We start from the raw sequence: 13,368 nt of genomic DNA, 5'->3' as shown, positions 1-13,368 counted from the left end.
TGATATAACACATTTAAGAGTGTGCAGATATATTTTTACAGATGCATCTCACAATAAAGGAAGACAAAATATTACAACAGGAAATATCAAGATAAAGATACTAAAAGAAGACCTAAATAAGATGAAGGTAAAGTTAATGATAATTATTAATTATAATAAAGGTAATTGTCATATTAATCTTTTAAATGAAAATTTCTAAAGAATGAACTCAATATTTTCTCAATATCTGAAATAAACAATGATAAAGTATTGGTTTTGGCATTTTTTTCTTTCTAAATTTAGAAGTAGTCCTGTTCATTCATTATCATTCAGTTTTAAGGTTGATACATACTGTTTTTATATTTTGTTATAGTTAATAATAGAACTCAACTTTTTTTGCAGAAGTATATCCATATATAATATGTTCATTTTGTGTTTGTTTATGGGACTCCCAGTGTGTGGTGGTTAGTGAATGTGCAATTCTAGCAGTTATATGAGTTGAACAATGATTTCAAAACATGTGTTGCCCTCAAGATATGTATGGAAACCTTTCATGTTCTAGAGCATTGGTTTGGCCAAACTATTCATGTGCACTGATCCTCGTCTTTAATTCTTCAACCAATATAGTTTATATTTTATATGTTATGCCTTGTAAGGATATATACGTACATTATTTGTAAATCATTGTTATACTTTGTAAAAACAGGCATTTCAATTTATATATATATATTTTGGCATATTTACTCTTATTATTTGTGGATGTCCTTTCTGATCATTCAGTATATATAACGAAAATGGAAGGAATCAAAAATAGACCTAGACATTTATTTATAGTTATTAAGATTATGATTCTAATATGACGTTCTTCTTTAGCTTTGGGTAAAAAGCCATGTTCTAATTGGAAGAGAACATGGGCTGCAAGTGATTGACGTCACAATTGAAATTGCAACATCAGATGAATTTTAAACAACGACAGAGATAAAAATGGACATTTTTGTTGATGTTGCTCTATAGCCAATTAAATAAAAACATTCTAAAAGTTTTAATGTTTCTGGGTTTTATTTTATTGATAAACTGCTGATTTTCTATAACGTTTTTGGTTCATCAAATCCAAATGGCGACATTTCGAGCGTCTACTATAGGTCCGCTTCGAAGTGAAAAAGTTCAAATATTCCTATTAGAATCCAAATAATTCTATCCTGCCATGCTCTATGCTCATTTAAACATGAGTAGGCATTATATTTGAAAACATTTAATAACTCGCTAACGCTCGGTATTAAGATATTAACAAATATAATGCCTACCCATGTTAAAATGAGCATAGAGCATGGCAGGTTAGAAATATTTCTTAATTTGATTATGAAAGAGGTGAGTTTTATGTATCTCAAAGTGACTGTTGGAAAAATGAATGTTTAGAGTATAAGAATTTGACGAAAAGGAAATAATATTGTGTATATAAATACTTTTGACAATAGGTTGATGTTATTGTAAACACAACATCCAGAGACCTAGAGTTAAGTAAGGGTATTGTATCTGCTTCACTGTTAAAACATGGAGGATCAGTCCTTCAGAGAGAATGTTACAAGAAACATCCCAATGGTGTCGAGTATGGAGAAGTAGTTGTAACTTCTGGTGGCAGGTTACACTGTAAAATTGTCTGTCATGGGTCATTGGAGCAATGGAAATCAGACGGATCGTCAATAAAGGTAGTTTTAATTAATTTTTTTTTGATAAGAAGACTGAGTTTTGCATGCACCTGCAAAAGGGTAGGTTTGTTACACTAAGGTTAGAAAACCTGAAAAACCTACCACCTCATCTAAAATAGACTGCTAGTACCTCACCATTCATCATTTTTATAATTTTAGCTATTACATATTGATAATTCTGACAGAAAAAATGAAGTTTTTTTTTAATACAGTAGTTTGAGATTAATTTTTCATGACTATTAATGCTGCTGATTATTAAAATGCAAAGGAATTGAAAATTGTGTTAGATAGTATATATAATGTCCTTACTTGCTGTTGGAACATATGTTTTTCAGTTTTCAATGATTGATTGAGTCGTCATACATTTATGCATTACCATTTAATACATAATTAGATAAACAGCAATAACAATGTAAACACTCATAGTTTGCTCTCAAACAATTGACTAGTTCATGATTTTCCACCATGTGCCTTCTTACAGTCATCATAAAGAAATGGTTTTACACAAAATATGTTTTTAAAATATTAATCTGAAATAAGTTATTATATACATTGATATACATGTAATGTGTTTAATTTTAGGTGTTTGAATCATTCATAATGAACTGTCTGCACACTGCAGATAAGAAAGGTTTTCGATCTATAGCATTCCCAGCTATGGGAACTGGAAAGTTGAATTATCCGAGGGATCTGGTGGCAAAGCACATGTACAAATGTATTGACGACTTTTCAAGTAAAAATTCAAAGTCAACAATTACAGAGGTTTTCTTTGTTCTTTATCATAGAGATCATCTCACAGTTCAGGTAAAATATTATGATTTTTGTATAGAATGTGGCCCATAGGGATAGTAACTCATGCATGACTATGTGCATGCAAAATACAATGTCTAATTATTAAGAAAGTATGTTTACTCATTGATGCAGTTTAGGGGTATCGCTTTCTGTGCCAGACCTACGATAGTAGGAAGACATTAAGTTTTCTGGTCGATGTAAAAGATATTCTGTCCATGCTTTATTCAATTTGGTGCTCGTCATAGATTTTGGACAATAATGCTAAGCATTACGATGTGGTCATTTTTATGATGTGGATTCACAAATTGTTTTGACAAATTGGATTTTTAAATTTATTAAGCAAGCAAGTTAAAAATTTAGGTCTGCTGATGACAGGATTTCTTATAGATCTAACAATCATGCCAGTAAAATTTGTAAACAGATTTTAATTGATTTTGTACAGGCTTTTGAAGACCAGGAGAAAATTCAATTAAAATCGAGAGTAGAGCATGAAACACCAACAACATTTCAGGGAAAAGGTAATAGAATTTTACTAGTTTATGTTTATTTTTTCTAATATAAATAATAAATAGCAAACGTTTTGAATATGCTTTACTGGGAACTCAACAATTTATGCTGTTGTCTCTTAATTATTGTGATTTGTTAGCCGTAAGAAATTTATGTTGCTAAAAATAGTTATTTAATTGGATATTTAAGAACAGATTTTGGCCCAAGAAAATTGACTTGTCTTCCTGTTTAAAAATTAATCCAAAGTGAAATCAGCTTCAGTTGCAACAAGTCGTGTGAAGATATCTTAACATTTTATAAAACTTTAGTCGTTTTTCTACTGTAAATTAAAACAGTACCTCTTGGTCGAATTTTGTAGGCAATAAGAAGCCTGAGGACGACAAAGTATACAGTATAAATCTAGGAAAACTTGTGCTGAAAGTTTACCAAGGGGACATAACTACGATACAAGTAGAAGTCATTGTAAACAGTAGCAACACAAACCTTGATATGTCCTTAGGTATATTATGAATTCATGATTACTTTGCCATAATTTCTCAGACTTTTATTTGCTGTTTACTTTTTAACAAAAGAATCAGTTACCAGTTTGTTATAATATCTCACTTTCCTCATCAACAGTTTAATGTTGGCACAAATGTACTCCGGATCCCAGATCCTTCAATTTGTTAAATACGATGAAATAATATCAAGAAATAAAAAACAGGTTGTAAACCATAGAAAATAAAAAATAAGATAAGATTAACATGTTTATGGAGGTATCCCCCTTGAAATACAACCTTTATAGATTTCTTTTAAGTGGAAACTAATTTGATATTGTGTGCTATTGCATCGTTTTAGGTGAAGTTTCAAAGGCTATTTTGCAGAAAGGAGGAGATAGAATAAAGAAACAACTATTAAGTCAAAGTAAGCAGTTCAAAGCAAACTATAATTTGGTTTAACAAAGTTAAATAAAGAATGAAATATTGTACACAATATTGTCCTGTACTATATTCAGTTGTGTTAACAAAGTCTAAAAAAACTGCTTATAGAATGTTGATGTCTGGATGGTGTAGGAGTGGATTGAAATAAATCCTGAAGTTTGTGAATTTTAATAAGAAATTTTGCAATTATGTATTCTTAAGTAACTTGCTATGGGCCAAAGGAAAGATATTGAGACATTTTCACCTCATTTTCCATTACAATTTTAGGGGTGCTGATAGTGTTACTGAAATACTTGTTTATGTTTTCAGAGAATATGCAGACGTTTAAATTAAATTCAATGTTTCTTAGAGCGTCAATGATGAGTCTTTGCTGAAGAAACGTGCTTCTGCCATACAAAAACGTGCATCTGCCATACAACAAAATCAGCCTTATATGACCAAGTATCTTTGAATTGTTTTGTTTGCACTATCATGAAGAATAGACCAAATGAAGAATATGTCTGACAGTTGAAATTAAAGTTGTACTTGTTGTGTGCTTTTATTATACTATTATAGAATTTTATATATGATTATAAAAATATTAAAATCGATCATATAGAAACAGATATGAAGAATGAGGGTATAGCTGTAACAGCGTGTAAAGGAAGTGGGTTACTCTGTGATTTAGTGATACATGTTGACATGCAGGATACAACACAGAAACTTAAAGAGAAAATTACACTTGTTTTAGAGAAGACAGAAGAACTTGGCAAGATATCCGTGGCTTTTCCTGCTTTATGTATTAAAGAAATTTTACAATTTGTGTTAATAAATTTTGCATGTTGTATAAATTAAAATCACAAAAATACCTAACTTAGAGGAAAATCCAATCGAAAAGTCCATATAAATCACATGGCAAAATCAAATAACAAAACACACCAAAACAAATGGACAAGAACTGTCATCTTCCTGACTTGGTACAGACATTTTTAAATGTAAGAAATGGTGGATTAAACTGGTTTTACCAGTATATTTGTGCCATCAGTGTTAGAACAGTAGATGATGAAGACCTGACTACTTTCTTGCTGTATAAGGAATATTCCTTATAAAAGGTGTTGACCTGAGCCTTATAAAACTCAATTATTTAACACTAAAATACTTTAAATAAGTCATTCGTAGGAGTAAAACATATATTTATACACATGCATATATATTCAAACCCATAGATGTGCACTAATGACAGCATTGCATGGGTTCTTTTGTGCTTAAATTCCAAAATGAAAATTATAAAGGTTGGAAGGTATGAAGATGACTTCAATTATTATGAAATAGCAAAAAAATTATTTGCATGAAAGAGTATCTCACTTAAAAAGTTAATCTTGTAAATTGTATTTCACTAAAAATAAAATTTAATCTTGTAGAAATTACAATAGTTTGGTTAATATTTTGACCAAAGTCACTTGGAAAGCAACATTACCTAAGGTCTCTTTGAATATATAATTTAAGAAGTAAATATATGTACACCTATACTTTATATAAACCTGGTTTTATGTGTTTTCCATGGTATTACAAAATTAGAACAGGCCAATAGCGTCACTGATGAGTCTTTTATAGACGAAACGCGCGTCTGGCGTATATACAAAATTTAATCCTGGTATCTATGATGATAAAATTAAGAATGGAAATGGGGAATGTGTCAAAGAGACAACAACCCGACCATAGAAAAAAACCAGTTTATTTCTAGGTAAGAACAAATATGAATTTTTATATTATACTTGTAGGAACATTAAATGCCAACATAACAATAAAAGATGCAGCAGAAGAAATGTACAGTGCAGTTCGTCAGTTCCAGAGTTCATCTCCACAACATGTGAAGGAGGTGCATGTAGTTATTTTCAAGAATGACCAGATGAAGACATTTATGGAAGCCATTAAAGCTTGTGTTAGTACTGGTAATAAAAAAGGCTGGATGGATTATGTATATGATTGTGCAATAGACTACTTAGGCTATGGTCAACTCAGTAAGTAAAGAGTAGATTTTTTGTGTAAGAGCTTTTTTATATTGCTGCAATTCTGTAAACAAAGGCTAAATTGATTAACCATTGATAGCTCTCAAAAAGTTATACCAAACGCAGGCTTTTAAGAATTTTATATTTTGTTCATTTGTCTCAAAGCTAAAACACACAATAAATACCTGCACAGCAGTACAATTGCCATAAAGATGACCCCCTTCTTGAACTAGGTAATAAAAACAGCATATATTTTGGAAAGATAAATGAAAGGTTGTTCGACACTTCAGGAAATTAGATCACTACTTAAGGAGCTATAGTTGTTTGTTGGATGTTGGTTGACAGCTGCCAACTGAAGAAAGTTTACTGAAAAATCAGAATCTTTTTACTGTTATAATTTGTTTTTTTATTTATTTGATGATAGGTGACAACCAAACGAAGATTTTGACTGAGGACAGACCAAAGATGTCTTCTGATAAACAGTCCACTGCTGTTACCTTTGTTATATATGCCAAAAACAAGAAAGAGGCTGAAAAGGCAGTCACTGTACTAGAAACAGAATTAGATAACGAATATGTATCAAGGAAAATTAAAGACAGGATGGTAGCAGAACTGAATCCTGAGCAGGTATAGGAACTGCATACTTATTTAACTGTTCTGAAATATATATATGTCGTGTACATTTTATTGTTTTGTACAGGTTATTACCTGTACAAAAACTTTGTAAGAGTAATTACTTGTATGTTGCCATCATACAAGTTATTATTTGTACAAATATAATTGAACGAGTAATTACCTGTACAGTTTTTGTTGAGAAAAAGATGATAACTTGTACAGCTCACTATCTTTTAGTTTTATTTGTTTCTCCCTTTTATCGCTTTTTGAGTAATAACTTCAGCAAACATGACCCTTTGGGTTGAACATCTAGGTGTCACTAAAATACGGACTACTTGTGCAAAGTGACAAAGTCATCGAAAGGAATAAATAAAATGAAACTCTTCTTCCAATTATTTTGATTGATTAAATTGTCAATGGAGGGAAATATTCAATTGTTCCCTGACAGTTTAGTTTTAATTATACTTATTTATTTACTTGATTTGTATGCCCCACCTACGATAGAAGAGGGGCATTATATGTTTTCTGGTCTGTGCCTCCGTTCGTCCGTTCGTTCGTCACGCTTCAGGTTAAAGATTTTGGTCAAGGTAGTTTTTGATGAAGTTGAAGTCAAATAAATTTGAAACTTAGTACAAATGTTCCCTATGATATGATCTTTCTAATTTTAATATCAAATTAAAATATTGACCCCAATTTCATGGTCCACTGAACAAAGAAAAAGAAAATGTGGAGCTCAGGTTAAAGTTTTTGGTCAAGGTAGTTTTTGATGAAGTTGAAGTCCAATCAACTTGAAACTTAGTACACATGTTAACTATGATATTATCTTTCTAATGTTAATGCCAAATTAAAGTATTGTCCTCAATTTCACGGTCCAGTGAACATGTAAAATGATAGTGCGAGTGGGTCATCCGTGCAGTATGGACAAATTCTTGTTTACCACAATTTTAAGGTCCACTGAACATGGAAAATAATAGCACGAGTAGGGCATCTGTGAACTATGAACACATTCTTGTTTTGAGTGTTTTTTAATGGAATTACACAATTCGTAATCATTAAGGCCAGTGTCAGTTGTTCTCGTATGTTCATGAAATCATCAAACTCTATATGTCAGCGTTCTATATTCTTATGTACACGTGACTTTGAGGTGGAAGTGGTCTATGATATATAAATTTAAGTTCTAGCCAAAGAAGAAATGTCCTTCAATTAACACAATGCAGGCCTAGGATATGTGGAGCTCCAAAAAGTAAAAACGATGTCAGTGAGCTGGTAAGCCACTTCTGCCTTATACGTGGGCGCAGTCCACTGACTTTGGTACAGTGGTCCTGATAGTATATGATTGATAATCAACCTGACAGTAACATGTTTGACTTTGACCTGACTACAAGCATTACAGACTTTAGTAATGATAGGAGGAGCGACCTTTTTTCAAAATATTCACACATATGAGTAAAAATCCGGATAATTTCTCTGCAAATATTTGCAAATTGTGTTTTTTAACTCCTTATAATTATTATTTGTATGCATCCAGAGTGTTCTGTTCTAATCAGAGGATACAGTTTTCTATGTTATGTCATGTGCACTATTGTTTGTCTGTTTGTCTTTTTCATTTTTAGCCATAGCGTTGTAAAGTTTATTTTAGATTTACGAGTTTGACTGTCCCTTTGGTATCTTTCATCCCCCTTTTTGATCAACTTTACAACAATGAATAATTCGTCTCATTTGCAAATGAGTTTACTAATTTGATTTCTGCTACATCCAAAACATCATGCCATCTTAAGAATTATTTTTGAAGTGCTGTATTTTTGGAACTTAACTTGACTTCATCCACATTACTTAAAGTATCTCTTTATCTTTCACAAGTGAATACTGAATAATAAGAAGAATTTGTTTTATGTTTTCTATTTTTATCCTTTAACACCCTACTAAACTATACAAGTTGGCTTCTATATTTATGAAATAAAAATTTCTAAAAATTTTCAAGTTTAAACTGATGCACTCATAATAAATTATTTGTTTAAAAGAAAAGATTTGTTGTAGTGAATAGGCCAAGGTAGAATAATGATTTGTACAAGTTATTACCTTTTTCGCAATAAAATTTGGACACTCAAGTAATTACTTGTACAATTGTATTTGTACAAGTAATATTGATGGCATCATACAAGTAATTACTTTACAAAATATTTGTACAAGTAATAACCTGTACAAAATAATAACATGTACACGACATATATATTCATATGTGAGTGAAATTCTTAAATTTAATGAATCTTTGACGGAAGCTTTTTATGATCAAGATATTGCTTTATATTTGAAGCAATATTTTGAAAATATATTTTCTTGATAGTTTTTCTGGTTTTTACTGATAGAGGAACTTAGTGTTTTGCAGGTAAAATGCACACACAATCAAATCTTTAAGAGTCAATAACTTTGTTAAAACTTTGTGGAATGTTATGAAACACTTAAAAATGATTCTGCAAGATCATTAAAAAGTAGAATTAGAAGAAAAGTAACCAATCTGTATTCTCTTGATAAATTGACTTTATGACGATTTTGGCAGTCAACATTTACACTGACTACAGCAACTGTAGGCCAGTCACAATTAAGGTTAGATGAAGCCCTTTACCTTATTTACTTATAAAATCTATGTATTATTATTTTCTTCAGATTACTGCCTTGAAATTTATAGGAAAGTCTGAAAATGTAGAAATACATGTAGACAAAGGAAATAAAGAAATTGTTCTCACTGGTATAATTGACAACATTTCCTTAGCAATGTCGGCAGCAAATAAAATCATCCAAACTGCACAAGAACAAAAACAGCTTAATCAGAAAGCTAAGTTGGTAACAGACATGGTCCAATGGTCATTTGTTGAGGAGCAAAATGGAAGAAAAACTTTTGTAGAATTTCCCCATGATGTGAATCTTCTATTGGAAGAAGCATTTAAAGACGACAGCACAAAGGTGACGTTTCTGGCCTCTGATGGCAGTAAGATGGTTATTGACCTTACTTCTTATAAAATGTTCCCAGAAGATGATCCCACAGATGATAATGGCGTAATTAGAAAGACAAAACTTGTCAGTGGTAAGTTCAAAATCGTGGAGCATTAGTTTACAGATACAAAACTTATTATGCAGATTGAACTTCAAAACCATTTAAACATCACCAGGTACTTCTTTCAATCCCAATTTTACACTCTCAGACCAAAAATTACATATGTCTAGACTTTTAAGGAAAACTGTTTTAACGGGATTGTTGCCTGTTTTAAAATATCCAGTGACACGTTTATCATTCAATCAGCATGAGAACAAATTAACAATTAATACAAGAAAAGATTATTATATACTATTTCAAACATGAATAATGAAGAAAACATTTGATAAATAATTTGTATTTTAGTTCAATTACCATCCTTTTGTTTAATTGTTTTTTTCTGACAACAAACAAAGTATTATAAGAGTAATTACTCTTTGTCTGTCTAAATCTTGTTAGAACACTTTTACTAAAGTGGTCATGTAAATTTCGATGTGTGCATGTAAGTTATAATTCTGGTTTTGGGTCTAAAAGAGAGAGATAATTGAGCTGGTGCTGTGAATTCTAAATTTTACATAAAACTTGATTAACACATATAGATGTGCACATACAAACACACTGGTTCATCGATCATCATAAAATGAAGATTGAAACCAAAATTTGAATTGCTTTTACAGTAACTAATTTAATTCATAAAATTGTATTGACTGTAATTAATTTAAAAAAAGATAAGCTTCCGCTAGTTTCCTTGCAGTAGGTTAATTTGAATAATTCAGTTTTGAATGCAATTTTATGAATTTTTATATCTATAGATTCCGATTTCAAACCACCAGATCACTGGGATGACATGACAGATGATGAGTATATAAAGATTGTTCCACTTGTACAATCATCCAAGGAATATACTGATGTCCTGACAGAGTTTAAAAAAACAGGGGGAGCCCTTTACACTGTTGTTAAGGTATTGTATATAATTGAATTTACTGCCATCTGTAAATATAAAGGATTCAACAAAGTTTTAACAATTTATGAAATAAGTCAACATGTCACAGTAAAGCCAAACAACTTAAACTGACTTAATCGAAAAAGCAATAGTTTTTTACCTTGTACATTTCAGTTAGAAATTAATATAACCTCAGTAATTGAATTCCTGAGGATACTGTTGGTAAGAGCCTAAAGATTTCCCCCAGAAGAACATTCGTTTATATTAATTTGTTTATGAGTAAAAAACCCTCTGAAACTATGGAACAATGAGGGAGGGCTATAAAGGAAAAAGAATATCTTATTAATAAAAAGTAGGTGAAAATTCTGAATGATTTAATGTGGTTCCTGAGCTTATCTCATAGACTATAATAGAGTGTTTCGGAAAAATTTCCTGCCGCTTAAAATTGTTTTCTGATATATTTAAATACGGCAATTCCATATAATTTATATGATCTTTTACAGCTATTACTTTGGCCATCTTTAAAATTATAAAAAAATATATAAAATCTATTGTCATTTTGACATTTATTATGTTTAGATATGTGTTTTGTTGAATACTAATAGTTAATTATTATCCGTGTACAAACATCGTTAAAAATGTATCTAATCAGTTGCGTAGGGTTCAGAACAGCTAGGTCACATTGATTTTGTTCTTGTTTAGAAATATGATCTGGTCAACAATTTCAGCCGAAAGACTGTTTGACTTTTTGTTTTTTGTAACAAGTTGTGTACATGAAAACATTCTCTCGGAAGGAAAGGACGTTTTAGTACTCCTCTTCTTCTTTTTTTTAACAAATATTATACTCAGTATCAACATATTGATGTTGTTCATTGGTTTTATTTAGTATTACGAAGGGGATATTCCAACGGAACTAAAGTGAGTGGAAAATGTGAAAAGAGATACCTCAAGATGTATAACATGCAAACGAGAATCCGAGTTGTAAAACTGTACTCGAGTGCTTGTCCTTTCGATCGAGTACGCGTTGCCATCCCTAAATACTGTACCTTATGTGATAATGAGTCTTGAATTAAAAATGTTGATTATAAATGTCCATTCAGATTGATAGAATTCAAAACAAAATCCTAAACCAGCAGTATATAGCAAAGAAAAAGTTGATGGATTCTACTAATCCACCTGGTTATAAAAATGAAAGAAGACCTGTTTGGCATGGAACTAATAAACAAGCTATGGAAAACATCATAAATACTGGTTTTAATAGGAGCTACTGTACTGGTAAACAATTTCTCTCGATAAACTATAATTATTTCTTAAGTTTGTATACCTTAAAGTATGCTTTAAATCAAGTATGAGAATTTGAGACAAATTGGTGAACATGAATATCACAGAAAAAGCCACTTTTTAAAAAAGGTTGACCTATAGCAAAATCAACAAAATAACTTAAAAGAAACGTATGAATATATCAAGGGGCTTTCAAAAGTGCAGGATCCAATAAAGACAGACAACACATGATGATTATAAGTACAAAAACATAATCAATAAAAAAAAAAGCTTCAATTGTCCTATAAGGTTAAGTGATGAGTAACTTTAGTGATTAGGTTTTGTAGCGCTAAACCTCTCACTTGTATGGCAGTCGCATCAAATTCCGTTATTTATACAACGATACGTGAATAAAACAGAATTAATCGGTAAAATAGTCAAAATATGGGTACAGCAGTCATCCCTGTGTTACAACTTTACCTTAAAAACAAGTAGAGATCATGTGAATATGAGAAGGATGTTTTTTTTTTTTTTATTAATAATACTTTTGTGTACTTCAGTTCATTTATAAATTCTTCTTTGATATCTGCAGTTGCCTCTATTTTTGCCAAAAAAGATTCATAATTACCTTGTTCGATTATTTCAGTTACTGCATTTGGGAAAGGAGTATATTTTGCTGTAAATGTTAGTTATTCTGCATCTGGTTACTCAAGTGTTGATCCAACTGATGGCTTAAAGCGTATGCTCATGTGTAAAGTCTTAGCGGGAGAATTTGCATTTGGTAACACAACCATGAGAACACCTCCACCAAAGACACAATCAGCAGCAGGAAGTCACATTCTGTACGATTCTACAACAGATAACGTTGCCAACCCAGGAATGTTCGTAATATATCATGACTCACAAGCTATACCAGAGTATCTTGTATATTTTAAATAGTAGAGATTAATGTAGTTGTCAAATTTGCATGTGTCTATTATTACTTTTAATAAACTCAGAAATATAATCAGATGTATTGATAGCATTTTTTTGGCATATGAGGAATTGTCATTATTTTTTTTATTATTATTATTTCTGTCATTAATTGTTGATCGTATTCTAAAACTTTGATAGATACTTTGCCAAAAAATCAGTTATCCATTTTGTGATTCATATTATCCTTGTTAGTGAGCAATCTATTTAACTGCGTCCATCCCTTTGTCCAACAAATATTATTGGCACACTTGTCACAGCCAGGTTGTACGGAGTAGAATGACTTTCTTACCATCTGGTTAGCAGCTTGACAGCGATGCATGGTCATAGATTTAATTCCAGATATAAGATATACCTATAAACAGTATCTGATTTATCGGTTGCAAAACTGTTGTGCTTGTGTAGCTAGCTATCTTTTGGTAAAGTTTCAAATATCTAAGTTGGAAAATATAAAGTTTTAAATATTATGAAATGTGTACTTTTGCTTACAAAATAACTCAGGTTCATCAGTATGGAAAGTACCATTAGAGAAAATATCTTTAAACACCTTAATAATTTTTATACCAGGGGCACAACTTAGGCCAAGATAAAAAGGTAAATATTTACCAACTTTTTATAGTAAAAGTTTCTTGAAATACAACTACATTTTCAAAAT

General features: G+C 30.9%; 1 protein-coding gene across 1 annotated transcript in view; it reads left to right on the top strand.

Moving 5' to 3' along the window:
- The window catches only part of LOC134688002 (protein mono-ADP-ribosyltransferase PARP14-like), a 28,733-nt gene extending 16,053 nt beyond the window's left edge, over nt 1-12,680 (top strand). Inside the window, exons 10-23 of the mRNA XM_063548468.1 lie at nt 42-127; nt 1,455-1,685; nt 2,268-2,489; nt 2,920-2,995; nt 3,343-3,483; nt 3,822-3,887; nt 4,503-4,707; nt 5,176-5,183; nt 5,665-5,904; nt 6,317-6,519; nt 9,172-9,589; nt 10,351-10,499; nt 11,582-11,756; nt 12,388-12,680. Of these exons, the coding sequence (XP_063404538.1) occupies nt 42-127; nt 1,455-1,685; nt 2,268-2,489; nt 2,920-2,995; nt 3,343-3,483; nt 3,822-3,887; nt 4,503-4,707; nt 5,176-5,183; nt 5,665-5,904; nt 6,317-6,519; nt 9,172-9,589; nt 10,351-10,499; nt 11,582-11,756; nt 12,388-12,680 (2,513 nt within the window). The remainder of the gene's footprint in view (nt 1-41; nt 128-1,454; nt 1,686-2,267; nt 2,490-2,919; nt 2,996-3,342; nt 3,484-3,821; nt 3,888-4,502; nt 4,708-5,175; nt 5,184-5,664; nt 5,905-6,316; nt 6,520-9,171; nt 9,590-10,350; nt 10,500-11,581; nt 11,757-12,387) is intronic.
- Nucleotides 12,681-13,368: the final 688 nt, after the last annotated feature.

The sequence above is a fragment of the Mytilus trossulus genome, chromosome 10, assembly GCF_036588685.1.
Source record: "Mytilus trossulus isolate FHL-02 chromosome 10, PNRI_Mtr1.1.1.hap1, whole genome shotgun sequence".
NCBI lineage: Eukaryota > Metazoa > Mollusca > Bivalvia > Mytilida > Mytilidae > Mytilus > Mytilus trossulus.
The sequence above is the reverse complement of the archived record's forward strand: the minus strand, read 5'-3'. Positions and strand labels throughout refer to the sequence as shown.